General features: G+C 37.3%; 1 protein-coding gene across 1 annotated transcript in view; it reads right to left on the reverse strand.

The window, feature by feature from the left end:
- Nucleotides 1-1,439: 1,439 nt before the first annotated feature.
- The window catches only part of smc2 (structural maintenance of chromosomes 2), a 41,115-nt gene continuing 15,645 nt past the window's right edge, over nucleotides 1,440-26,909 (reverse strand). Inside the window, exons 7-24 of the mRNA XM_059974827.1 lie at nucleotides 25,243-25,476; nucleotides 24,688-24,837; nucleotides 24,097-24,330; nucleotides 22,832-22,991; nucleotides 22,364-22,481; nucleotides 21,833-21,971; nucleotides 21,585-21,704; nucleotides 20,063-20,267; nucleotides 19,666-19,801; nucleotides 18,870-18,994; nucleotides 16,589-16,782; nucleotides 14,380-14,523; nucleotides 12,741-12,935; nucleotides 7,484-7,684; nucleotides 5,943-6,059; nucleotides 3,179-3,339; nucleotides 2,028-2,175; nucleotides 1,440-1,631 (exon numbers count right to left, since the gene is read on the reverse strand). Coding sequence (XP_059830810.1) covers nucleotides 1,440-1,631; nucleotides 2,028-2,175; nucleotides 3,179-3,339; nucleotides 5,943-6,059; nucleotides 7,484-7,684; nucleotides 12,741-12,935; nucleotides 14,380-14,523; nucleotides 16,589-16,782; nucleotides 18,870-18,994; nucleotides 19,666-19,801; nucleotides 20,063-20,267; nucleotides 21,585-21,704; nucleotides 21,833-21,971; nucleotides 22,364-22,481; nucleotides 22,832-22,991; nucleotides 24,097-24,330; nucleotides 24,688-24,837; nucleotides 25,243-25,476 — 2,973 coding nt within the window. The remainder of the gene's footprint in view (nucleotides 1,632-2,027; nucleotides 2,176-3,178; nucleotides 3,340-5,942; nucleotides 6,060-7,483; nucleotides 7,685-12,740; nucleotides 12,936-14,379; nucleotides 14,524-16,588; nucleotides 16,783-18,869; nucleotides 18,995-19,665; nucleotides 19,802-20,062; nucleotides 20,268-21,584; nucleotides 21,705-21,832; nucleotides 21,972-22,363; nucleotides 22,482-22,831; nucleotides 22,992-24,096; nucleotides 24,331-24,687; nucleotides 24,838-25,242; nucleotides 25,477-26,909) is intronic.

Here is a 26,909-nt window from a genome sequence, read left to right on the forward strand (position 1 = left end):
TCAAAGCTTTAGTACTCACTGTTGATACATAGATAGCAAATAGAAAATCTGGCTGTTGCATGTTTCTGGCAGTGGTGGCAGCTTAAGTTTAAGAAATATTGTAAGAGTGCCCTGATGGTTGCACAAAGGTCAATCACTACAATTGTAATACAAGTCTAATTTAAAATTAAAATTAATGCACCCAGAACTTAATGAAGCATTAAATGATTTTAAGCAAAATTTCAGCACTCATCCCAATATTTGAAATTGTATTATCAGGATTTGCAGATTCAAATTCTAATAAGAGCCTTGGGTTAACTGAGACAATCTCCAGTCCAGACCCTTGCAAGTACTAACACTTTCACATCTTAATAAGTGCATCCAACTTTCATTTTAATAACAAAAAACAATGAATATATATTAATAGCAATTGGGAATTTAACTGTGTACCCATATTAGTATTTAAAATGGTTACTTCGAGACAAAATACTTCTGGTGAAAACAATTTGTAGATAGATATTTGACGCCATATTGATAAACCATAAAATACAGAATACGATTTCTCTGATCATTATTTATGCTGCTTAATTGTAAGATGGAACAAAAAAGGAATAAAAAAAAAACACTGCTTCACAGTTCAGCAACTCAGTAATTAGAAATGCTTAACCAATATTCTAATAAAACCTCAGAGACTAAAGCTAATTATTACTAAAAGTAGTTCATTCAGTAATGTTTGGACAAATGATTCTTAAACTTTAAATTTTCTTTAAAAGTGGCATTTTAGTTGGCTACTGCAATTTAAGTTGTAAGCAAACTACACTGTGGAAGTAATTCTTCAATGTATGAAGAAATAACTGAATAATTTATTCTCCTGATTTTTGTTTAATACATCAGGTAGTACTGGTGCAGCATCAACCAACTGGAGACAAAACCACAAATCAGAAGATTAAATTAATTAGCACAACAGTGGTTTTATAATGTTGGAAATCATACAAGTTGCTAAGAAAATGGGAAATAAAGAGTTCTGTGACTAAGAGCATCTAAAAAGGAGTTCACATTCAATACTGTGGTGAATCCAGGTTTCAATGTGGGAAGAAAGGAATTTAAGTACATCTGGACTTGATAGGAACATGATTGTAATAGTCCTGTCTTAAACAGAAAATTGGTGCCACAAAGGATTCATTACCAAATGACAGCAACATCAAATGTGTAAAACTTGCAGCCTAATAGCACTAAGTGAGAAAGAAGCAATAAGAGATTTATTTTCAACAAGTTACTACATGAAAAGTTTACATAATTATAGAATAAAAACAATTCGTAAGTTTATTAGAAATATTGAAAACGTAAAAAGATCAGAAAAATATAAAAGGGAAAGAAAAAAACTGATATTACATATATGGAAGACAGTATACACAATTCTATATTGCTGTGCTGGAGAAGCTTGGACAAGCTATTTATACTTATATTTTCAGTCTGTTCCTCTTGTCTTTTGTTTTTGCTTTATCTGGTTGGCTAGGGAGATTCTTGGGTGTGACCGAACCATTCTGACTCTGAGCAAATCTTGTGACAGTTGACACGCCGTCCACAAACTTCGTTTTGAATAAAGTGTTGGCATTACTGAACATACCATCTTTCAATGACACAACAATAAACTGCAGGAACAGAAGTTAAAAAAGAAATTACATTAATGGAGACTTGGAAGAAATATGTAATTCCCATTTCCTATACATTATCTACACCAGAAACAACAGAGATTTGTAACCAACTAGATAAGGAAATAGGAATGGAATTTTACTTGTCTCAAAAATAACATCTGTTCTATTCAAGGACATCATTTGACTACCAAAACACAATGCAGAAGTTCACACATTTGACATTGAGCAAGGGTCAATCTGTAGGTTTAAAGAATCAGGACTTTGACAAGCTGTTTGCAATAGTAAGCAGTGTGGATGGATAAATTCAGGTTTAATGTCAACAAAATTCTCTGCAAAAAGAATATTCAACATCTCAGTATGGAGGAAAGAAAACGGACTGAAGAATTTATATACCTGAGAATGGCGGAAATGTGTTCGCAGCATTTGGCCGATATTTTGTGTATGTGAGAGGTCCAAGGCTGCATCTACTTCATCCAGAATATAAATTGGAGCAGGTTTGAAAAGTAGCATAGCCAGAATCAGAGAAAGTGCCACAAGTGATCTATAGAATAGACACAATGGCACATTAACATTCAATTTACCATAATATTACTTGATTTTCAATATCATTAATTCAACCCCTTTGTATTTTTCCTGTTAAAAATTGTTTGACCTCTCTAACTTTCTTGGGTTTTCATTTCATTTTTAAAAAAAATATGACAGGGCAAAGAAGTAATCAATGAGGTAAAATCTCAAGATGTTCAGGATAGGGGATACAAGTGCCTTGATTTCAAAATAGCATCTGACTAAAAACTGAGTGTTCAAATATCAACCTAAATATAAAAAAGGTCAATAACATTGAGATATCTGTTTGTAAGCAAAGAAAAAATGTCTTTGATCAAATCTGGCATGCAACATATCTATCTCCTTACAAAACTGTGGCTCAACTGGCTTGGATTGTCTTGACACACACAAAACTATATGCTGAGGTAGGTGGTAATTTAATTCTTCATTTAAAAAAATAAGCACACTTTCAGGAATAAAAGGACAGCATTTACTGATAGCACATTGCCGAGTTTGAAAATTGTAATGTATAAATTAAACATCTTAGTGAGTATCAGGGACCAATTAATAAAGGAAGATGTGCATAAATAAGGATTTTTAAAAAAAACTCCTTTTGGGACATTCAAAATTATTTTGCAGCCAATGAACTGCAGTCACTATAATAATGTAGGAAATGTAGCAATTTCCACACAACTATCCAAATACAGTAAAATGTAATCAGTTTTAAAAGTGTTATAGAACATAGAATAGTATAGCACATTACAGGCCATTTGACCAACAATGTTGTGCCAACTCTCAAACCCTGCCTCCCATATAACCACCCCCCCACCTTAAATTCCTTCATATACCTGTCTAGTAGTCTCTTAAACTTCACTAGTGTATCTGTCTCTACCACTGACTCAGGCAGTGTTGACTGAGAGAAGAATGTCGGCCAAGACACTGAGAACTATTCTAACATCTCTTTGCAAGAGATGATTTCAAAATTTAATAAAAAGACATACCTTTGACCACCACTAAGTTCGGTTAGGTTCTCCTTCCAAGCGCCTCCAAGAGCTACTTTGAATTCTAGTCCATCTAGTATAGTCTTGCCTTCAGGAGGAACTAACTTGGCCTTTGCTCCAGGAAGTAGTGTGGAGAAAATGGAGCCAAAATCTTGGTTTACCTAAATAATAAAGGTAACCTTGGTTGACAGAAATTCTACCAGCAAATACATAGACAGATTGGTTGAGAATTATTTGCTCTATTCAAGCAGCATAAATACCTAGTCATAATCTGATTTTCAAAGTGACTTTGCATCTTCACTTGACAGATTTTGCATTTCAAGAGTGGGTAGAAGTTGCTGGTCCTTTATCACATGAACTTAACAGGGCATGTTTTTAGCCTAATTTGCTTTCCTAATTTGTTAAATCACAACAAAAAAGCAAAAATAAGAATTCTATATAAAACCTTAATGTGTAATTTTCAATACTGATATTTGTAACCAGCAAATGGCACAGGAGTTTGATGGAGCATATTACTAACATGTGGCTATCTTTTGCCCAACTCAGATTGCTTAAAGATTCTGATAAACATGCAGTGATAAATTTTGTGGATTAAATTAGACCTGAACCACAACTTAAAAAACTGCCTATCACTGCTGTACCTCTTCCTCCCAATTAAGTAGATTAGCAAGGTCACTGCTAAACTTTAACATCAGTGCCACTTTCTGCTACCGATTGTGAAATATAACAACTATTCATAATGATACAATAAAGGTCAACTGCCAATTTGAAATAGATCCTGTTTTGAAAGAAGAAAGAAGTAGTTGGGAATTTAAGAATGAAAAGGTGGTGGGAGGGATGGGCAAGGGAGATTTGGAATCTTTGAAAAAAGTCAACAAATAAATGATGAGAGAATATCCAGCATAACAGACAAAAGGTATATTCAAATATAGTCCTTGCAATACCAGCAATTACGAAATATCTTTTACAGGAAGCCCATCCTCTGTTACTGATCAATATAAAACCATCAGTAGTAACAATTATAAGCCAGTATAGACCTTAAGCATGCTACACCATTAAAGATCATAACCTCTGCTCTACTTACCCACCTGTTCCTTGTAATTGTTGGCTTCTCTGTACAGAAATCTCAGTCTGAATATTTTAAATTATTTGGCCTCCACAGCTCCCTGCTCCAGAGAAGTCCAAGGATTCATGACCTCCATAAGAAATTCTTCTGCATCTTAGTATTACATGAATGAAACCCCCCCCCCCCCACCCCATCTCTGAAAGTGATGGCTCCCTAGTTTGAGAGTCCCCACAAAAGGAAACACCTTATCATCTAACTTGATAAGCACCATCAGTTTATCCTTCCCCATCCCATCTTACCCCGTGGTATCCTACATGTTTGAAGATCTCTCATTCTTGTAACCTCTAAAAGATTAAGCCCAACTTTCCCTCACTGACAATCCTTTCATGTCAGGAAGCAACCTAACAAACTTTCTCTGAATTTCCTCCAGTGTAAATATACAAGTTCTTAAAAGAGGCAATTGTTACAAGATTACAGAGCCATCATTTACAATCTAAGGTGCATAGGAATTGCCAGGACTTCCTCCTCTTGAGAGTTGCAGAGGCTAGATCATTGGGGTACTTAAAGAAGTAGTAGAGAGCTATGGAAAATTTGTGAAAAAAAGAGGATAATATAGATCAGGCAAAATCACATTAAATTGCTGGGAGGGCTGAGCATCCTATTCCTGCTCCTCTTTCTTAAGTTCTTATCCAGTGCCTAAAAGAATGATCTCACCAATACTCTGTACACTTGTTCTGTGCCTCTAAAATAATGTTAGTATTCAATTTACTTTCCTAATTATCTGCTACCCTACATAATAACTTTGTTACATTTACAAAAACTGGAGGATCCTGTAGTCTATCCCTTTAAATAATATTCTGCTCTTCTGTTTCTTCACACTAAAAAAGATCTCAAATTTCCCCTCGATACTTCATTTAAAAACTTTTTGCACACACTTAACTCATCTATGTAAAATTTTTGCATATTCCTCAGAGCTAACCAAACACTATCCTTAAAAGGAGTGAATGAATTTGTATAAGTTATTTACTTAATTTAAGTTACTGCTCTATCTATTCTAAGATATTACCTCCAATGTTACAAGGTCTTAATTTTTGTAGCATTTTTGTGACACTACATAAAACAGCCTTTAAATTCAATTTTATCTATAGGAATCCCTGATTATTACACCCTCAAAGGACTCCAATGTACTTTGTTTTTATTAAACATGATCAATATGCTTTGATACTACTATATTCGTTTCAGATTTAATCTTTTAAAAAACCAATATCCCAAAGCAGATTTTTTGACTGCATTGCTCAATATCCCTTACAAATGTGGCTTGTAGAACTGCTGACTTTAGTTGCATTGACCAGAGTTCAATCCTATTTTACAGTGCTGTTTGTGTGTAGTTTGCACATAGTCCTGGTGAACACTTGGTTACCCAAGTGTTCCATTCCCCACACATCCAAAAGATGTGCAGGTTGGTAAGTTATTTGCCGCTGTTTTGCCTCTAGTGTAGGTGGGTGGTAGAACTGTAGCAAATGTGGTTTTGCTCATTGCAAATAGTTTCATGGAAAATTAGAATGAGAATGAAATTGCTCTGAGTTGGCAAAGACTCTGAGTGAAATGCCTTTCACCTGCCATAAGGAAATAAAGAAAACTGCAAAAAAAATCCAATCCAATACTAAAAGAACTGTTGAGATACAAATCTTTGTTTACCTGTTTCCAAGCTACATTCAAAGCTTCATTTTTCTTTTTATCTAGCTCTTCAATAGTTGAAAGAATTTTTGACTTGTCATTTGTCACTATTCGTTTCTTTTTCATTAAATCATTGTACTGTGAAGAAACATAAAAGGAGCCCATTTAAATTTCATCAAGCTTTCCAAGATCCAGTTATTATTTTTTAATTTACACAAGTCAACAGGTAGTCATATTAAACTGGTATCTAGAATATGAATCAATGCAGTTTCTTAATATTCACAATAACACAAAGTTTAATAATCAGATATGAATATAACTTCACAGATTAAAATGTATTTTTCGTTGTGTAAGTGCAATCTTCAGACATTTCATATGGAAGCCATGATCAAATTATGCATTGCACTGAGATTTCAGTGTTCAACCTCTTTTTCAGTTTGCAGAGCTCGCTTTATTTAGTCAAAATAAATCAAATACTCATGGAGATGCACATGGGGTTTTTTAAAAAAAGGAAAGAAATTGTAACAGCCATCCAAATGTGATGTGATCCAAACAGGACCCAGAAGAATTCACTCCCACAACCAGAGAACAAACACCACCTTAATGCTCTTTAATGAGTCTTTTTAGTAAAGATAAATGGTAACAAGGAATTGTTTTAAAGAGCACACATATCATCACCTGTGATTATTAATCAATGAAGTCTTCCTTTACCAGCACAAACGTCAAAATAAGCCCACACCAATTTTTGAAGCTACTTAATGGTAACGTGTATACGACAAACTCTTTTACAAGATATAGTTTAAATTAAGGTAATTAAAATTATGGAAAGGTCATGAAATTAACAGGAAGTTCCAAGCCATTATCTTTGATGCAGGTAGCTAATTAAATGTCTTTGTAAAAAAAAACACTTAATTATTTACATTTAGGAGATGGCCACGCTTTTTTTTTGTTAATACATATAAAAACAGTTCACTTGTGGGGAACACAAATATTAAATATGTAGATATACACTCATTGGCCACTTTATTAGGTACAGGAGATAGCCCGTCCAATTCAAAGTTTGACATGTGCATTCAGAGATCTTCTTCTGCACACCACTGTTGTAAAGTGTGGTTATTTGTGTTACTGTCACCTTCCTATCAGCTTGAACTAGTTTGGCCATTCTCCTCTGACCTCTCTCATTAACAAGACATTTTCAGGCACAGAACTGCCATGCACTATATGACTTTTCTCCCTTGCTTTGTAAACTCTAGAGACCGTTGTGCGTGAAAATTCCAGACCAGCAGTTTCTCAGATAGTCAAACCACCCCACCTGGCACCAACAATCATTCCACGGTCAAAGTCACTTAGATCACATTTCCTCCACAATCTGATGTTTAGTCTGAAAAACAACTGAACCTCTTGACCATGTCTGCATGCTTTTATCCATTGAGTTACTGCCAAATGATTGGCTGATTAGATATTTACGTTAACATGCAGGTGTACCTAATAAAGTAGCCACTGAGTGTATATCTGCTTTCATTTCTTATAATTTCTAAAGAGCTTCATAAGTAAAATCATACCCGATCCTCGGCCTGGCTCAGCATATTCATTGCCCTCACATTAACATTTTTGCCAAGTTTGTCTTTCTTCTGCTGTAGTTCCTGCAGCTGCTGGCCTGCTTCTTTAGGACAATTTGCTTTAAAATCATAGACTGTGTTAGTTTGGCCAAAGAGGTGTTTTTCAGAATTAATCCATTCATACTCTTTCTGCATCCGAGTCACCTGCAAAAAGTTTCAAATAAGAGAAAGAATAGTTTTTTTTTAAAAAAAACAACAGCCCAACTCCAATCTTTTAATTAAACGAATCTCATAAGAACTAGTTCATCTCAAAGAGAAAGAATTCTTTTCTGTCCCTGCTGTATAGTAGCCTAACAATCAAATTAAACTCAAAAGGACACTGTCCCTTCTTGCACAGTGTACAGGGGTCAAATAGGACTAACATCCAAGCTGTATCCAATCATCATTCATGATTACAGAGTCCATTTCATTTTTTTTAAAAACAAGGTCAGAGTCAAAGTGATACCAGAAACAAGCCCTTTAACTCGCTGACCCTGTTACACTAACATTCTTTGACAATCCCCCAGATTCTACCACTCACCAGTACAAGAAACAATTTACAGGGGCCAATTAACCTATCAACCTGTATGTCTTTGGGACATGGAAGAAAACCAGGGCACCCAGAGAAACCCACATGGTGACAGAAACAACATACAAACACCACACAGGTTACACCCAATGTCAGAATTGAGCCAGGATCTCTGGAACTGCAAAGAAGCAGCTCTGCTAATTGGCAGGTTCTACCAATCAGGCTTGGCACTGAGAGACTGCTAAAAAAGAAAGGGTAAGGAAATCAAGCAATTAACAACTTATAGAGATGACGGGAAGCTTTTTACAGATTCACAAGGGCAGGAATGGTTACTGGTTATTCCAGGGTTTAGATGTTATGTTTCTAAAAGGACAGTGAGGGAAGAAAAAGAAGTGGGAAAGGGGCATTGGTAATCAGGGATAGTTTTGCAAGAGAAAGGAATGACATCATGAAGAAACTGTCTACTGAGTCAGTGTGGGTGGAAGGCAGGAAGGGAGCAATCACTCTATTTGGTATATTCTAATAGTAAAAGCAACACTGAGGAACAGGTCGGGAGGCAGATTTTGAAAAGGTCCAAAAACAACAAGGTTGTCGTCAAGGGAACTTCAACTTCCCTAATATTGATTGGAACCTCCTTGATTGGCAAAAGATTTGGATGGGGCAGAATTCTTTAAGTGTGTCCAGGAAGGATTTCTGATTCAATATGTAGACCAAACAACTGGAGAGGCCAGATTGAATTTAGTGCTAGGCCATGAACCAGGTCAGGTGGCAGAGCATTTTGGAGAAAGTGACCACAACTCCCTGACCTTTACTATAGCCTTGGAGAGGTATAAGAGCAGATGGCATAAGGAAGTATTTAATTGGGAAAGGAGGAATTATAATGATTTTAGGCAGGAACTGGGGAGCATAAATTGGGAACAGATGTACTCAAGGAAATGCACAACAGAATGTAGAAGTTGTTTAGGGAACATTTGCTGGATATTCTGGACAGTTTTGTCCCATTGAGACAGGGAAAGGATAGTAGGGTGAAGGAACCATGGTTGACAAAGGATGTGAATATCTAGTCAACAGGAAGAGAAAAAGCTTACTTAAGGTCTGGAAAGTAAGGCTCACACAGGGCTCTGGAGTTAGAAGGCAGCAGGAAGAAGCTGAAGGGGGTATGAGAGGGTCTTTGTGAGTAAGATTAAGGAAAACCCAAAGGCATTCTACATGCTTGTGAAGAACAGGACAGCCAGAATGAGGTGAAGATTGATCATGGACTGTAGAGGAAACATGTGCCTGGAGTTAGAGGAGATAGGGAAGGTCCTTAATGAATACTTTGCTTCACTGTTCACGAGTGAGATGTTTGTGAAGACAGTGTAAAACAGGCTAATATGCTTGAACATGTTGATGTAAAGATAGGGAATATGCTAGAACCTTTGAAAAACATTCAGATAGATAAGCCCAGGACCAGACAGGATTACCAGGGGAAATGAGGGAAGAGATTGCTGCGCCTTTGGCAAAAATCTTTGTATCCTCATTGGCCTCAGAAGTAGTACCAGTAGTAAGGTGGCAAATGTTATTCCTTTGTTCAAGAAAGGGAGGAGGGAATTATAGACCAGCAAGTCTTACTTCATTGGTGGGCAAATTATTGCAAAGAATTCTTAGAGAGAAGATTTATGACTATTCAGATAGTCAACAAGGCTTTGGGGGGCAGGTCTTGCTTCTCAAACCTGATTGAATTCTTTGAGAATGTGAGAAAACACAATGATGACAGTAGAGACAGCAATGGATGTGATATATGTGGATTTTAGTGAGGCATTTGATAGGGCTCCCCACAGTAGGCTCATTGAGAAAGTGAGGACAATAGACAATAGGTGCAGGAGTAGGCCATTCGGCCCTTCAAGCCAGCACCACCATTCACTGTGATCATGGCTGATCATTCGCAATCAGTACCCCATTCCTGCCTTCTCCCCATATCCTTTGACTCCGCTATCTTTAAGGGCATGTGATATGGGGAGATCTGGTTGTGTGGACATAGAATTGGCTTGACAATTCAGAAGGCAGGGGTGGTAGTAGATGAAGAGTTTTCTGCCTGGAGGTTGGTGATCAGTGGTGTTCTGCAGGGATCAGTTCTGGGAACACCACTCCTTGTGATAACTTCAACGACAAATTGGAAGGGTTGATTAGTTCATTCGCAGATGACATGAAGGTTGGTGGAGTTGTAGATAGTGTGAAGGGTTATTGTAGGTTGCAATGAGACATTGACTGATTGCATAGTGGGGCAGAGGAAAGGCAGCTGGAGCTCAACCAGGAAGTGTGAAGAGATTCATTTTGGAAGATCAAATTTGAAGGTGGACTACAGGTTTAATGGCTGGATTCTTGGCAGTATAGAGGAACTGCATGATCTTGGGGTGCGTAAGAGATTTACCAAGATGCTGCTTGGACCAGAAAGAATGTCTTATGAAGATAGGTTGAGTGAGCTAGGGCTTTTCTCTTTGGAGCAAGGAAGAATAATAGGCGACCTGATAGAGGTGTACAAGATGACAAGTATAGAGTAGATAGCCGGAAACATTTTCCAAAGGCAGTCACGACTCATTCAAGGGGGCCTAATTTTAAGATGATTCGTAAGAAGTACAGGGGGATGTCAGACGCAAGTTCTTTACACAGAAAATTGTGGGTGCCTGGAACACCCTGCTAGCGGTGGTGTTAGAGGCAGATACATTAGGCCTATTGAAGAAATTCCTCGATGGGCACATGGACAATAGAAAAATGGTTATGTTGGAGGGTAAAGTTAAATCGATCTTTAGAGTAAGTTAAAAGGTGGGAACAGCATTGTGGGCTGAATGGCTTGTATTGTGCTGTAATATTCTTTCTTCTAAGTAATAACAGCACTCAGCTTGAATCTGCCTCACTGAGAGTCCATAAGCTTGTCACAAATGTTCTTCCATATCAGAGAGCAAAACTCAGCCCCAATTCCTGCAAGCTCTTAGCTATGCCTTCAGCTTCACCCAATTCACCTCTCTCTCAACAAACTTTTCTTTCTCTTCTCTTCCCAACATTCTTGTTTGCCACTATTACAAGGAACTTCCATTTGGCAAATAAAGCTATGTAAATGTAACTGCTTCTTCATGATTTCATTGAGGAATTTTTATAGACAGGGTCAGCAATTTCCCTTATATTTATATTTCGTATATCTACTATTTTTTAACTATTATCAAAGTTGTGAAATTTTCAAACAAAAACATTAGTCATTCTACAGAACTATAATTAAAATGATGTTCTTCAATATGAACTTTCATACAAACTGGCTTTAGTCTGAATTCCCACACATTTTTTTTGCAAATTGCTTCTAATTATCAGGTCAGGGAATGATCATATATTTAATTAGTATAGACAAGTAAGAAATAAATCTGATGTATTGTACACTAGATGTACAAAAAAGCGAATACCTATATAGAAGAAATGGAATTGAAGAGCAGAGAGTGATTTTCGAAGTAGGAAGCCTACATGTCACCTTCAATCTTGGAAAGGTAAATAACCAAACAAAAGGAGGTATTTACAAAGAAACTTCTGATCCTTTCTTAAAGTTACTTTCAAATTACCATGCTACCTTGCAATAACATTTTCTGAAAAGCAGCTGTATTTTCAAATTGCTTGCAGGGAACATGGTAAGCTGTGCATTTTGTCTTTGCTGCTGACAAAAGAGCAAGGGAAACCAATAAAAGGTAGAGGAAGATGACAAAAAAGGGGAATGAACTGAGACCAAAAACAATCAAGTACAGATTTGTTAAGGGAAGGTTCTGCAAAGCAAATCCAATTGAATTTTTTGAGGTAACAAGGATTTTCGATCAGAGGAAAGAATTTAATGAAGTGCTTATACAATGGATTGATTGAAAGAAAAGAAATGCAGATGGAATCCAAAGAAAAGTAGCAAACTTACTTTGAAAAAAGATCAAAAAAGTTAGAACAATGTATCCTGTATCCTGTTGGGTTCTGCACAACTTGGTAAAAGGCATTTGTTTTACAAAGTTTTTACTAAATAATTTGGACTAAAATGTAAACGCCACAATTAAGAAATTTCCTTTTGATACCAAAGGTGACAGTGTGGTTGACATAGTTCAAGAAAAATCTAGTTTGTAGAAAAGATATCAATGAAGGCATGAAGTGGGAAAATAGAATTCAATCCACATAAATGAATTGTTATTCATTAGGGAAAGAATAATAAATGATAGGCTTCAACAGAGAAACCATGGGGTGCACTTCCATATTCTTATATGTAAAGATCATTAAGCAGCACGTGGGAATGAGTCATGACAATCTAGAAGTCAGTGCCTGAAAGAATGATAACGCCAGAAATCCACAATACGTACACTTAAAAAGCAAATCACTTGAGAAGCCATAAACTACAATGCTGATTAAGTTATTTTTATGGGTCCTTTAGGTAGTATACTATTTTGTGATTTTAAGAGAAAACAATAGTATGCCTGACAAATTCTAATACTAAGTGTCTGACTGATCAGTTTGATCACCTTGCTGGCCATATTGTTAATAGAGCCTTGTTGTTTGGAACCCCAGAGTTTTGTATTTATAGCAACACTATTAGTTGCAAAATGTATAGAAGATAAACCTTCCATTATACTGTATGACCTACTGAATGAACAATACCAGCCAGGAAACAAATGACTTATTCTATATGTTTTTTGAACTTACTTTTGCAGCAGCATCAGCAGTGTCACGTTTATGCTTATTGATATTGTGTTCCAGTTCCTGGATTTTCAACTGAGCTTCATTCTTCTGTTTTACTAACTCTGATATTGAATTGTTTTTAATTTGAATTTCTTTGTTCTGGGTCTTTATAGCTTCTTTTTGTTTAACCAGCTTGTCCTGAGCCATCTTCACAGCCTCCTACAAAACACAAGTATAAATCAAATAGATCACATAAGCTCTTATATATGGATTATTTGTATTCTTTCATTTTAAATTTTGTGCTCATTAGCTTGTCCAAAAATGGCTGAAGTCTTATATGGATACCACATTCTGCCTTAATGCTAAATCAAATGAAATCAATAAAGAAATTATGAAATTGAAATATCCTTGCTTAAGGAAATTACTTTAGTGGTTTCCTCCAATAACAAATATTGAAAACAGACCCGCACAATTTAGCAGAGAGTTTCCAACTCAGTATTATTAATTCATGGCAACCCAAAGCCATTCCAGACAGCAGTAGCGTTTAGGGCCACAGATTAGGGCAGTAGTGATGCAAAGATGTATGCTGAGATCTGCGCTCATGCCTGCCGACAAAGAAATCTTTAGTACAATGCTGAAGGACTCAGCACATCGGGCAGCATCCACGGAGGAAAAGAGTTGATATTTCAGGCCAAGATGTTTCATCAGCCAGAATAAAAGGGTAAAAAAGGGAAAGGGAAAGGGGGAAAGGTGCATGACCCCCTGGGCAACTGTTGAATCCGGGGGGGGGAGGGGTGGTTATGGGGTTAGTGGGAAGTGACAGGTGGAAGAGGCAAAGGCTGAACAAGATGGAATCTCATAGGAGACCATGCAATAATGGGAAGGAGGTGGGGCTGATGGGCATGTAGGGAAAGCAGGGGAGAGGAAAGAGAAGGGGTAAGGGTGCCAGAGGGATAAGGAAAAACTAAAGTGTGGGAGGGTGGAGAAAAGGGAAAGCAGAGGGGTGTTTACCAGAAATTAGACTAAGCAATGCTGATGTCATCAGGTTGGAGATGACATGACAGGATATTAGAAGGTGTTCTAATCTATGCCTAGCTTCAATTTGGCAGTACAGGACACGTTTCTGTGCAAATGGGAAGTGGAATTAAAATGATCCTGACTGCTATGGTGGACAGAACAAAGGTGCTCAACAAAGCGATTTCCACATAGACAGGAAGCAATTTAGAGGCAGCATCAGATGCAATAAATGACACTCGTGCACTCACAAATGCTGCTTCACCTGGAAGCCCTGCTTAAGACCCTAGATGTAAGGGCGGATGTAATACTTAGCAATAGAGACATACTCTCATGTCTCTTTTTTATACAAAGTACCTCTGGAGGTTGGAATTTATTTTATTTAATTAGAGATATAGCATTGAACAGCCCCTGTAATTTAAACATGATCAGAGTGGGAATTGTTTTAAATCATGCATAATTTCAGAGTAAAGCACAGCATGTTTTAAAAATGAAAAACTATAATCTGTAGGTTACAATCGTCATGTGCATAAAACACAAAGAAATACACATCCACACTTTAAAAAAATCATGATTGAAAATGTCTGATACAAAGAACAAAGAAAAATGTAAATCACCTTTACCTAATCCAAATTCTAATCATTAATACCTTATTATTAGCCACTTCTTCAGCCATGTTTTCAATCTGTTCCTTGTAGGATTTGACAGCTGTATCCACAGCCTCAATCTGCTCTTTATATCCAGTCTGCTCATTCTTCAATGACTCTAATTCTAAAAGTAAAGCATCCATTTCCTACAGATATAAATATAAAGTTGCTTATTAGAGAAAATAAGTTGAATAAACTCCAGAAACAATTTTTCCTTTTCCTCATTCTGAAACCTTCTAAAGTTATGCTACGTAAGCAAATGCTGATCAAATTTACTATACAATCCAAGAGAATAATTAAATAAAGATGATTAGTCTGCACTATTGACCGTTTTTATTTTTAGGTACACAAGAACAATTGAAGATACAAGCAGCAGTAGGCCCCTCAAACCTACCCACCATTTCATAAGACTATGGCTGATTGGCACCAGGCCTTAGCCTCTGTGCCCATTTTCCAAAAGTTCCAATAGCCTGATATTTCAAAACTTTTATGCTTGCTCTTGAAATAGCCTCCTCAACCCTCTGGGTATAGAATCCCAGAGATTTATTCCTGTCTGCAGGCAGACAGAGCCAAAGAAACAACAGAAAAACATTACCCAATTCGGAAAAGTGCTAGTATCTATTTGGTATTTTAAGTAAGTGTTAACTTCTGAATTAACACAAGTCTAAAGGCTGATTTATACTTGTGTGTACAGGCTACACCATAGCCCTGATTTTCACTTCTGCGTAGGCTCTACGCCGTAGCGAGCATGCATTGGTGTGCGCCAAAACACTAGTTGGCGGTGGGGTTTCCAATGCCACTGTGTTGAGTGGAGTTTCTTCATGAAAGACTTGGACGAGGAAATGCATTTCAAACATTTTCGCATGTCAGCAGGTAGATTTGATGGTTTAGTTCATCTATTTTGTATTGGTGCCCAGACATGGCAGAGAAGAAACAACTAGAAATGCGTAGGAGGAAATGCGATGCTACCAAGCAGACCAATCACAGTTGTTAACAGTCTGCATCGCCACGACGCGTGTTACTTTTTTGGGGGAGGTGTGCATCATGCTACGGCGTAGGGTACGCGATACCTATGGCGTAGATGTGATGTACAAGTATAAATCAGCCTTTACTATCTAGAAATCAACAATATTTACAGTGGCATGCAAAAGTTTGGGCGCCCCTGGTCAAAATTTCTGTTATTGTGAATAGTTAAGTGAATAGAAGATGAACTGATCTCCAAAAGTCATAAAGTTAAAGATGAAACATTCTTTTCAACATTTTAAGCAAGATTAGTGTATTGTTTTTGTTTTGTACAATTATAGAGTGGAAAAAAGCAAAGGAGCACCATGCAGAAGTTTGGGCACCCCAAGAGATTTGAGCTCTCAGATAACTTTTACCACGGTCTAGACCTTAAATTAGCTTGTTAGGGCTATGGCTTGTTCACAGTCATCGTTAGGAAAGGCCAGGTAATGCAAATATCAAAGCTTTAATAAATACCCCAACTCCTCAAACCTTGTCTCGACAATCAGCAGCCATGGGCTCCTCTTAAGCAGCTGCCTAGCACTCTGAAAATTAAAATAAATGATGCCCACAAAGCAGGAGAAAGCTATAAGAAGATAGCAAAGCGTTTTCAGGTAGCCGTTTCCTCAGTTCATAACATAATTAAGAAATGGCAGTTAACAGGAACGGTGGAGGTCAAGTTGAGGTCTGGAAAATCAAGAAAATTTTCCAAGAGAACTGCTCGTAGGATTGCTAGAAAGGCAAATCAAAACCCCCGTTTGACTACAAAAGATCTTCAGGAAGATTTAGCAGACCTCAAAAGAGCAGTGCATGCAAGACGGCCCAAGAATCTCACAGAACTAGAAGCCTTTTGCTAGGAAGAATGGGTGAAAATCCTCCAAACGAGAATTGAAAGACTCTTAGTTGTCTACAGAAAGTGGTTACAAGCTGTGATGCTTGCCAAAGGGGGTGTTACTAAGTACTGATCATGCAGGGTACCCAAACTTTTGCTTCGGGCCCTTTTCCTTTTATGTTATTTTGAAACTGTAAAAGATGGAAATAAAAAAGTAATCTTGCTTAGAATACTAAAGAAATGTGTCATCTTTAACTTTATGCCTTTTGGAAATCAGGTCACCTATTACTCACTTAGCTATTCACAATAACAGAAATTTTGACCAAACTTTTGCATGCCACCGTAGATATAGAACCACACATTTCAAGTGCAGGTACCTGCTTTTTCTCCTTTGTCTTCTTAGTGGATATGTCAGCTTTCTTTTTGGCATCATCAAGTTTCTTCTGAGCATCCTTCAATTCTTTTTCTCTCTCAGCGTCAGCATTTTTCATCTTATTTTCCAAAATAGCATACTTTTCTTTAACCTTCTTTTGCACTTCTTTTGTTTTGTTAAGTGTTTCTTCACATTCAGCTAAAAATTAAAAGCAAAGAGAATACACAAGAATTTTAATATTATGCTTTTAATGTAAGGTATCTTAAATTATTTTTGACTTGCATTTTCCAGACGTAAAATGAGTTGTCAGAAAGCCAGCTGTTTATCAAACTAGTCATTTTAAAATGTGATCATCTAACATTTTAGTTTGGTGCTAAGAACTCGTGATTGAGGACATGTTGGAATATAACAGTGGCCACATCAAACAATCAGGAAAACAAATGTTACATTAGCTTCTATTCCAATAGCTTGGAGAATAAGGGTAAGGAGTTCTTTACGCAGTGTACAAGGGTTCAATAAGAACACAATTTTGGTCTTAGCAGTCAAAGAATGTTGAAACATAGAAAATAGGTGCAGGAGTAGGCCATTTGGCCCTTTGAGCCTGCACTGCCATTCAGTATCATCAAGGCTGATCATCCAACTCAGAACCCTCTACCTGCTTTCTCTCCATACCCCCTGATCCCTTTAGCCACAAGGGCCATATCTAACTTCCTCTTAAATGTAGCCAATGAACTGGCCTCAACTGTTTCCTGTGGCAGAGAATTCCACAGATTCACCATTCTCAGTGTGAAGAAGTTTTTCCTCATCTCGGTCCTAAAAGGCTTCCCCTTTATCCTTAAACTGTGACCCCTCGTTCTGGACTTCCCCAACATCAGAAACAATCTTCCTGCATCTAGCCTGTCCAATCCCTTTAGAATTTTATACGTTTCAATAAGATCCCCCCTCAATCTTCTAAATTCCAGTGAGTATAAGCCTAGTCGATCCAGTCTTTCTTCATATGAAAGTCCTGCCATCCCAGAAATCAATCTGGTGAACCTTCTCTGTGGCAAGAATGGCAAGAATGTCTTTCCTCAGATTAGGGGACCAAAACTGCACACAATATTCTAGGCGCAGTCTCACCAAGGCCTTGTACAACTGCAGTAGAACCTCCCTGCTCCCGTACTCAAATCCTTTTGCTATGAGTGCCAACATAACATTTGACTTTTTCACTGCCTGCTGTACCTGCATGCCCACCTTCAATGATTGGTGTACAATGACACCCAGGTCTTGTTGCACCTCCACTTTTCCTAATTGGCCACCATTCAGATAATTATCTGTTTTCCTGTTCTTGCAACCAAACTGGATAACCTCACACTTATCCACATTAAATTGCATCTGCCATGAATTTGCCCACTTACCTAACTTATCCAAGTCACCCTGCATCCTCTTAGCATCCTCCTCACAGCTAACACCGCCACCCAGCTTCGTGTCATCCGCAAACTTGGAGATGCTGCATTTAATTCCCTCGTCTAAATCATTAATATATATTGTAAACAACTGGGGTCCCAGCACTGAGCCTTGCGGTACCCCACTAGTCACTGCCTGCCATTCTGAAAAGGTCCCGTTTACTCCCACTCTTTGCTTCCTGTCTGCCAACCAATTCTCTATCCACATCAATACCATACCCCCAATACTGTGTGCTTAAGTTTGCACACTAATCTCCTGTGTGAGACCTTGTCAAAAGCCTTTTGAAAATCTAAATATACCACATCCACTGGCTCTCCCCTATCCACTCTACTAGTTACATCTTCAAAAAATTCTATAAGATTCGTCAGACATGATTTTCCTTTCACAAATCCATGCTGACTTTGTCCGATGATTTCACCTCTTTCCAAATGTGCTGTTATCACATCTTTGATAACTTGGAGACTTTATATTGACTCTAGGAATTAGAGAATTATCTCACAAAAATAATGGAAGATTGGCCCTTTCCCACAGTTTACAACAGGCAATTAAATTAATCATTAAAGTTTTTGAGGAAATGATAGAATAGAATCCATTTCCTCAGGCTTGAACATGTAGGGCAGGGGTTCTTAACCTGGGGTCAAAGGACCCTTTGGTAGTGGTAGTGGTCCATAGCATAAAAAAGGTTGGGTACCCCAATCTAGGGGAATATAGGTTCAGGATAAGGAATTGGCTATTTTAGACACAAGGAGAATCAAGGGATATGGGGAAGGTCAGGCAGGAAAGGCGACGCAACACAGAATCACTCCCTACCATACATGCCCCCAATTTAATAAAAGTACCAATAGTTGCTTGAAGAGATTCTAGCTCTTCCTGTTGCTTGTGGTAAGCACTCTGCTGAAGCTTTACTAACAGTAATTCCTCCTCCTGTGATTTCAACTCGCATTGTAACTTCAACTGCCGGTACCTGAAAAAGAAAATTGTCAAACACAATTTTTGCAATGTGCCAAATCCAATATATCAAAATGCAGGTGAGGAGCCCATTTATTATATTGCATGAGCCAACACACAACTAAAATGAATACAGAAGACAATAGATCTAATTTGTTCTTACTCGTTGATTAAGTCATTTTTTTTCTTTTTTTTCCATAAAGACATCAAAATTAGCATATAAAACTTCATCCACAATAAATCTATACTCCAGATTTGGGCCAACATTAAGAATATTTTCCACAGGAATCCAAAATTATCCACATTTCCCAACAGCTCAGTATCAAGGAGAATGCTTTCTCATTCCTCCTTCAACTCTTCAGCAACAATATTAGTAACAAACAAGCTACAAATGGAAAACATTGAAAGTGAGAATCTTTTACTGTACAAGATTCAAGCAAAGGGAACTGGGAAGTGTTTCAGGCTATGGGCAAGGAAACTCATTTAGAAACAGACACTTGACTTAAAAGCAGCATGTCAAGACAACACTTTCAGCAACAAGATGAATAGATTTAAAAAATTCAACATTGAAAACTATAAATATATTTTTGCACCATCTCCAGAGGAAGAATGCCTTCACTACTAAACTGAAATTTGCATTACAAGAACTGAACTTTTTGTGCTTCAAAAGCCAAGAAATTGACATACTTTTCTGCAGTATTCTTCAGACTCCCCAGCTCCTTATCCACTTTCTGCAACTCATTTTGTTTAGTTTTGAGCTCACCCTGGACATCCTTCAGCTCTTGAAGTTTAATTAGCACAGAGGTAGACTGCGTACGTGCACCTGTTTAATAAAATGAGTACATAATTGAAAATAACAAAGAGCTGTATGCAAGTTATAAATCCCTAACTTGCAAGAATACTTTACACAGGTATTACAATATGAAATACAAACATGTTTCCTTCATTGCTGTGACCCTGAGATATCAATACAATTTAAGCAAAGAGTATAGCCTCCATTCTCTAGTAGAAACAGTGAAACATACTGTAAAGCACAAGATAAATGACATGTCACTAATAAAGAATGATATTTTAACAACCTAACCTCCACTCAATGTTCCCTGTGGGTCAAAAGTATCTCCACCAATAGTGACAGTCTTGGTCATAATCCGTGGATCAAAAGTCACTCTCTTGGCATTTTCCAAGCAGTCACATACTAACACAGACCCAAAAACATATTCCATTGCTTTCTTTAATTCATGCTCATATCCAACCAAGGATAAAGCTGCGTGCACATTATCTGCACCCACCTGGAAAAGAAAAGCAGAAAGTGCAAATTACAATTAATTGGCAATAGCATGGACTTTACAAGATGAGTTTTCTTGACTTTCTTCATAGATACAGACCATTTAAACCAACAGGTCAACAGAAGTGTTTATGCTCCATAGGAGCCTCATCGTACCCCTCTTCATTTAATACCCTATCAAAATCTTCAATCAAAATTTTATTCAAGTGCTTAATTTCTCTTAAATACCATCTACGTTGTTCATCGTATTCTTAGTGGTAACACATTCCACACTTTCTATTCTATGGCCAAGGAAGTTCCTCACAATTTATTATTTATTAATTACCAATTTCTCATCTCTGGCCTCACAGAAATCACTTCTATATAAAAACAAAAATACTGGTCAAGAGATTTTTTTTTTGTTCTTGAGATGACTTAGGCCAACTGGAGTTACCCTCCACAAGATCTTTCCTATAAAATTATCATTAAAATGACAGATGGATGTTTGTTTATAAATCACACTCTTTTAACAACATTTATAAAAAAATACGAAGTACAAAATATAAGCCTTGCTTTGTTTTGTCACCCAAATAAAATAGCAGAAAAGCCAGCAATTCAGTCCATCAGACACATGCCATCTTTTTGAAGACCACTCCAACTAGTCCCTGTCCCTTTGCTCTTTTCCCTAGTGCTCCACTCTTCCCTGTCCATGTATGTATCCAAGAATGTTTTGTAAGTTATCTTTCAATTGGCTTCTGGCATTCTTGCGGTGCTTTTCCAATCTCAATCTACCAAACTTCCAGAGAAAAAGGAGCTTCTCATCAGCTCCATAAAAACTACCTGAAAATGAGCATGCAATTTTACAAAACCCAAGGAAAGGAAAAATCTGGTTTATTGGCCATAACTGAATAACAATGATTTTTAATCAGAGTTGCACAGCATAGAAACAGACAGGCCCTCACACACATCACATCCAAGCCAATCTTTCTTTCACCCAATTCCACTAATCCCATTTGCCCACATCAAGGTATCAACCATGGAAAATAAACTTTACCCTCAAAATCCCCAGGTTCCTTTGCTAACATAAAATAAACATGCTGCTGAATGAAAACCTTGGAATGTTATTTGCTATCATCTCAGTTCCCATTATCAAAATGTTTTGATTAAACTTAAGGCAAAAGTTTGTATCTGTTACAATCTGAATGCCATAAAGAACCTTCTGGTTGCCAAAATTACACTGATGCATGATTTAAACTGAGTCACAAGAACAAGCAGTATGCAGATCAATGATAAACAGCACATAGAAGAATCAAGTAGAAACACCACAATATCTTATGCTTACCAAATTTTTGGCTGCCTTTACAACACCTTCATTAAGACATTTGGCAGAGATTTTGTTAAGTGGTATAATGGTATATCTTCGCTTAAGCTCTCCCTTTTCTAAAAGTTTTTTTCCAGTTACCTGAACAACAAAACAACATTGAGTAACTCCCTTCTCCTTATTTTTGAAGGCACATAACTATTAGAGACAGATTTAAAAAATATCAGCCTTTTGTTCAAATACATGTACCATATATGCTTGTAACCTACCTCTGTGTCTACTACAACATTATATAGACGCCCTCCAGCAACCACTTCCAGAGCTGTCGCTGTGGAGATATCTTTCACAGAGAGAAGTGTGGCAACAAGGCCTTTCACACGATTAGAATCCCAGTTTTTCTCTGGATCTCTAAAATAAGCATTTAAAATTTTGAATTGTACAAAGTTTTTGCAAAAGTTATTAATCACTTCATCGTAAATACAAAAAGACCCAAATATTTTAGTTGACCAATAAAGGCAACCTAGACTAGAAAAATATTAAACCATTGCTTTAATAAAAATATTAAACCATTTATCAATAAATGCAGAAATGAAGCATAAACAGAAATCAAAATTCAATATTCAGTGTTCTAGAACATTATGCCTATGCGACACAAAATCCCCCCAAAAAATTAACTGCATGATAACTTACTTTATAGGTCACCAGAACATTTATCTTATTAGAGAATGGTGCCAACAGAAGACAATGGCTTTGCTATATGCAACAATCAAATTTTCAGCCTAGAGATAGAATAAACTTACTTGTATTCAAAACTCAAACTAGGGAACTTCACCATCAAAGATTCATAAGACTCTCTCAGTTTGTTCACAGTTTGTGCCAGAGCGCGACGTTGTTCCAAAAGTTTCTCCTCCTTCCCATCTTCAGTTTGGTAGGTTGAAATGGTGAGGTGGTGAGGAAGTGGGGGTTGAAAACAACATTAGGAAAACAGTTAGCTATATTAAGCAACTGTTGACAAGAACCTTCTCCTTAAGCATCGTGTACATTTTTACATTAAACAATGTAATACTCAATTGATGATTTGACCAAACCAACAACACAAATTAAATATTTTAAAAACTGACAATAAGATTGATAGAAGTACTAGAAAAGAAATAAATTCTATTTTTAATTACATCACAGACTAAAATGAGACAGTTAATGTTTCTCTGCACCATGATCTGTTTATTAAAACTGATTAAACACAATTTGTTTTCAAAATCCCGCCAAACCTTCATAGTTCAGTTTCTGCATTTCTGCTTCAATTTTTTCTTTGTTCTTTTTAACAGTTTCAAAGGCCTCCTGGTTTTTCTTGTACCCACTGTCCGCCTTCTTTGCTTCAGCCTGCTTAGTCTTAAATTCTTGTTGGGCGTGCTTCAATTTCATTTGAGCCTACAGCAGAACATCTAAGATGGAACTTCAAAATCTCTAAACACACATTTTAGAAAACAAATTGTCAATGCAGAAAAGCTCTGGTAATCTAGCACCCTTGGAACTTTGGTGATGCTGATTTCACAAATTTTCCACACCATTGAAGTTACCAGTAATACCAAAGCATGATATTAGAACATGTAAGATGGTGGCATGATAATGTTTTGCATTTTAAAGGGAATGAGAAATATAAAAGCAATCCAGACCCCAGCTCCAGCTGCAAACCTACCCATTTTTCTGACCGCTGCTATTCCAATCCACAACCCAGCCCATGGTCCAGACCCCAGTCCCAGTTGCACTCTGGAATCCTGGCCCTGGCTACACACACTGTTTGTAATCTTTAAGTTTTGAAAATTCAACTGGCGCAACAAGTGTCAGCTAATGAAAAACCAAATGCTTTTTATTCCCGTCCTCCCCGCCTCAGCTTTACCACCCTAACATCAAATTCTCAATATAATGTCGTCAGAAAATGTAACTACAACAAAGTGGATACTTTCATTATTGAAACTCACATTAGAATTATAAAATTATTACAAAAGGAGGCCATTTAGCCTATGATTCAACTCCAGCTTCCTGCAGACCAAATAATCTGTCCCATTCTGTCTTCAAAGTCCATTGAGGCCATTCAACTATTTTTCTAAGCCTCTATTACTCAGTTTTCACTACCATTTTTTTACAACTCAGTATATGTTTATCTTTTAAACTAATTAAGTACACTTATTTTACATTATTCATTACCTAAACATTCTATTTCAACATGGTTAAAATTTTAAGAATATTTCAACTTTGTTTGCACAACCTCCCACCTCTTCCAAGAACTATATTCCACTTGTTAAATAATAATCTCATCAACAGCTTAACAAAGTGGGCTTAAAGCTTTATATACAAGAGGCACGCATTCTGACAAGCATAGAGACCTGATGGACAGAGTTGAAGAAATATGTGAATAACTCAATGGAATATTTAAATTAAACCCATTAATCAACCACTGTAGGATCATGTCACAATTTGGATAACTTGCATTTTAAGCTAAAAACAGACATTATTCACAACGTGATTTGCATACCTGTTTGGCCTCTGTTTCTGCCTTGCTTATATCATTTTTGCAAGCCATCATCTGGCCAGCAAGTGTGGCTGCCTCTCCATCTTCATTACTGGAAAGACCAGCAGAAACTGCATTGAAGTGCTGCTGTGCAATGACTAGAGCCTTGTCATCTTTCTGGCTAGTTTCCTCTAGAGAGTGCAGTTCACTGGAAATCTTCTTCTCTTCCTTTTCTTTAGCTGCAAGAGCATTGCCATCCTGGGAAAAATGCACATGCAGGATTTATTTGAGCTCGGCCTAACTTTTTGCTCACAAGCTGATTCTTTACACGTGTGTATGATTTTTTGCATTAGGAGAGGATAGTATGAGGGCTAGCTAACCAAACTATTGAAATCTTGTATACTACCTGGACTGCAAATTACTTCCGCATTTTAAGTTCAAATGTCAAAATACCATTTAAAATTTCCTTCACTCAACAGATGAACCGAGCAAGAGTAAAGTAACTGAACATTGAATGCGGCACAGGAAATTTATTTCAATATTCAGGAAGTATGCTAAGGAGGTAGCAGAAAGCAAGCTATCTGAAACACTAACAATAACTAATGAATGCCTCACCTCCTCCATACTCTTGACAAGCACTTTCCGTTTTTTTTCTTCAGCTTTGAGATTGTCTTTCTTGGAGTCGAGTGTACTTTGCACCTTAGCATCCATACGATGAGCATCAGCAAGTGCCTGTTCCAGAGACTGAAGCACCCCACCAACTTCCTACAACACATCAAGTCCTAATTTTATGCCAGGCAAATAAACACAGAGTTGACAAACCACCCCCTCCAACCCATTTTGAAAGAACAGCAGAAAAGGAATAACGTAGCATGGTAAATAATTATATAAAATGCACAGTAGCCTAGATAAGCACAAATCGATATCATGTTCTGACAAGAACATCGAGATAATTCCAGAGATATTCATATTCAATAGGTCAGTAATTCCGAAAATCAAGAACAATTACTCCAAAAACATCAATATTCCATTTTTCTGTAGTGGACAATTTTCAATAGAAACTAAGTTTGAAAGCAAGTTATACCAGCAATTGGTATAGTCCAAGCACAACTTGGTGACACTGCTTGATGACAACTGAGAATAGCAAAGCGCTTTGTTACTGGCACTTGCCTTATCTCGGATCTGCTCCAGCTCACTGACTTCTTTGCTGATTTCCTTCACTTTCTTTTCATTCTCTGCAATGGTTTCCTTAAGTCCTACAATACTGTCTTGCATCTTCTTTAGATCTTCTGCAGAGCGCAGCTTCGTCTCCTCTGCACATACAAATTGATATGCAACATACAGACGAGTAAGATGTTCTATCTCACGCACTATTTTCTGGAACTCCAAATAAGAGGATCTTTCCTACAAGTTACAAAAAAAAATTAGAAAAGGGAATTGACTTGACAGTCAGACATTATGGTAAATAATCTTTAAATTAGAGATACCCTTTCCCCCCCCCATACTGTTAAATGTAGGAAACCTCTTCTATAAAATTTACCACATATGCACTCTGACCCCACATAATGCTATCTGCATCGTACTGATGTCACAATGTGGTTATTCAATTCTTTACTGAAATTTTTTAAATGACAAAAATTCATTCGAAACAACACATAAGACTACCATTATAGTAAACATTCAGTCAATGAGAGTGCTTTACATATGCTGAGCCACTGACAGCCAATCATGAATTAGTTCATGTTCTGCCTCCCCCATGTGTGTAGACATTCTTGCTCCCTGCCAATTTTTTCCATTTCTTTCACCCAAAATATCTGGAAAACTGCCTGCAACTTCCAGTGAGGGTAGGACATTTAAGATGTCTAGGAAAAGCATTAGTATGGACGTGAAACATCACTGAACTGGCCAACGAAGCAGGATTAATGAATGTTAATGTTGGTGATATGGAAGAGTTAAGGCATTCTCATGGTGAGAGCCTTAATAACGAAGAGCTTCAAGCATTGGCAGAGCAACATATCCTGGGTAAATCTGAGGACACGAAAGGAGAAGAGGAAACACCAACAAGAAACCTCACCACAAAATTCCTCAGCATCACCTCGATCACACAAATCATGGACTAGTTCATCGATAATGACCCTGACTGGGAGCGAAGTAATAAGGCAAAGAGAGGTGTTCTCAATATGATTTCCTGCTACTGAGAATTACTTCATGAGAAGAAACTTATGTAAAGGCGATCAAATCTCAACGTCTACTTGAAAAAGATGCCAAAGTTAGAGGACCCGCAGCCTGGTCTCTTCTCTAAGATGTGACCACCACCTGCTTCCCACCACTGCTGCTGTGATCTGTTGCTGCTCCACTGGTGTACAGGTTAGGCCTATTTGCCTGTTTGTCACTCCATGAATTATTGTGTATACTTAAAATAATACAGCATATATTTTGGGTTTGACTTTTTTAAAAATCAGGCACACATGTCCATTTACATGTAATAATGACCCTGCATAGCGCTCCACCTCCGAGGAACGCATCCTCAGCGTTAAGTGGGGTCTGAATGTACACGTCATTCATCTCTCATCCCAATGGTTAAAGATGCTATTAAATTCTTGCAAGGGCTCTATATGCCAGCAAAACCTCCTTCCCTTTACCTGTTCAACCACCCCAAGTTAAATGGATACCATGTCGAGAAAGAGCATTAAAATAAATTCTAATTACAATCTGTGTAGAAAGTTTTACAAAGATGACATGGCCTGAAAATTCTAGGACATCTAAAAACTGATGTTAGATTGGCATAGCAGCAGAACTTCACAGTCATTTTAACTACTGCCCATCAGTACCCACAC

Source organism: Hypanus sabinus, chromosome 7, assembly GCF_030144855.1.
Source record: "Hypanus sabinus isolate sHypSab1 chromosome 7, sHypSab1.hap1, whole genome shotgun sequence".
In the NCBI taxonomy this organism is placed as follows: domain Eukaryota; kingdom Metazoa; phylum Chordata; class Chondrichthyes; order Myliobatiformes; family Dasyatidae; genus Hypanus; species Hypanus sabinus.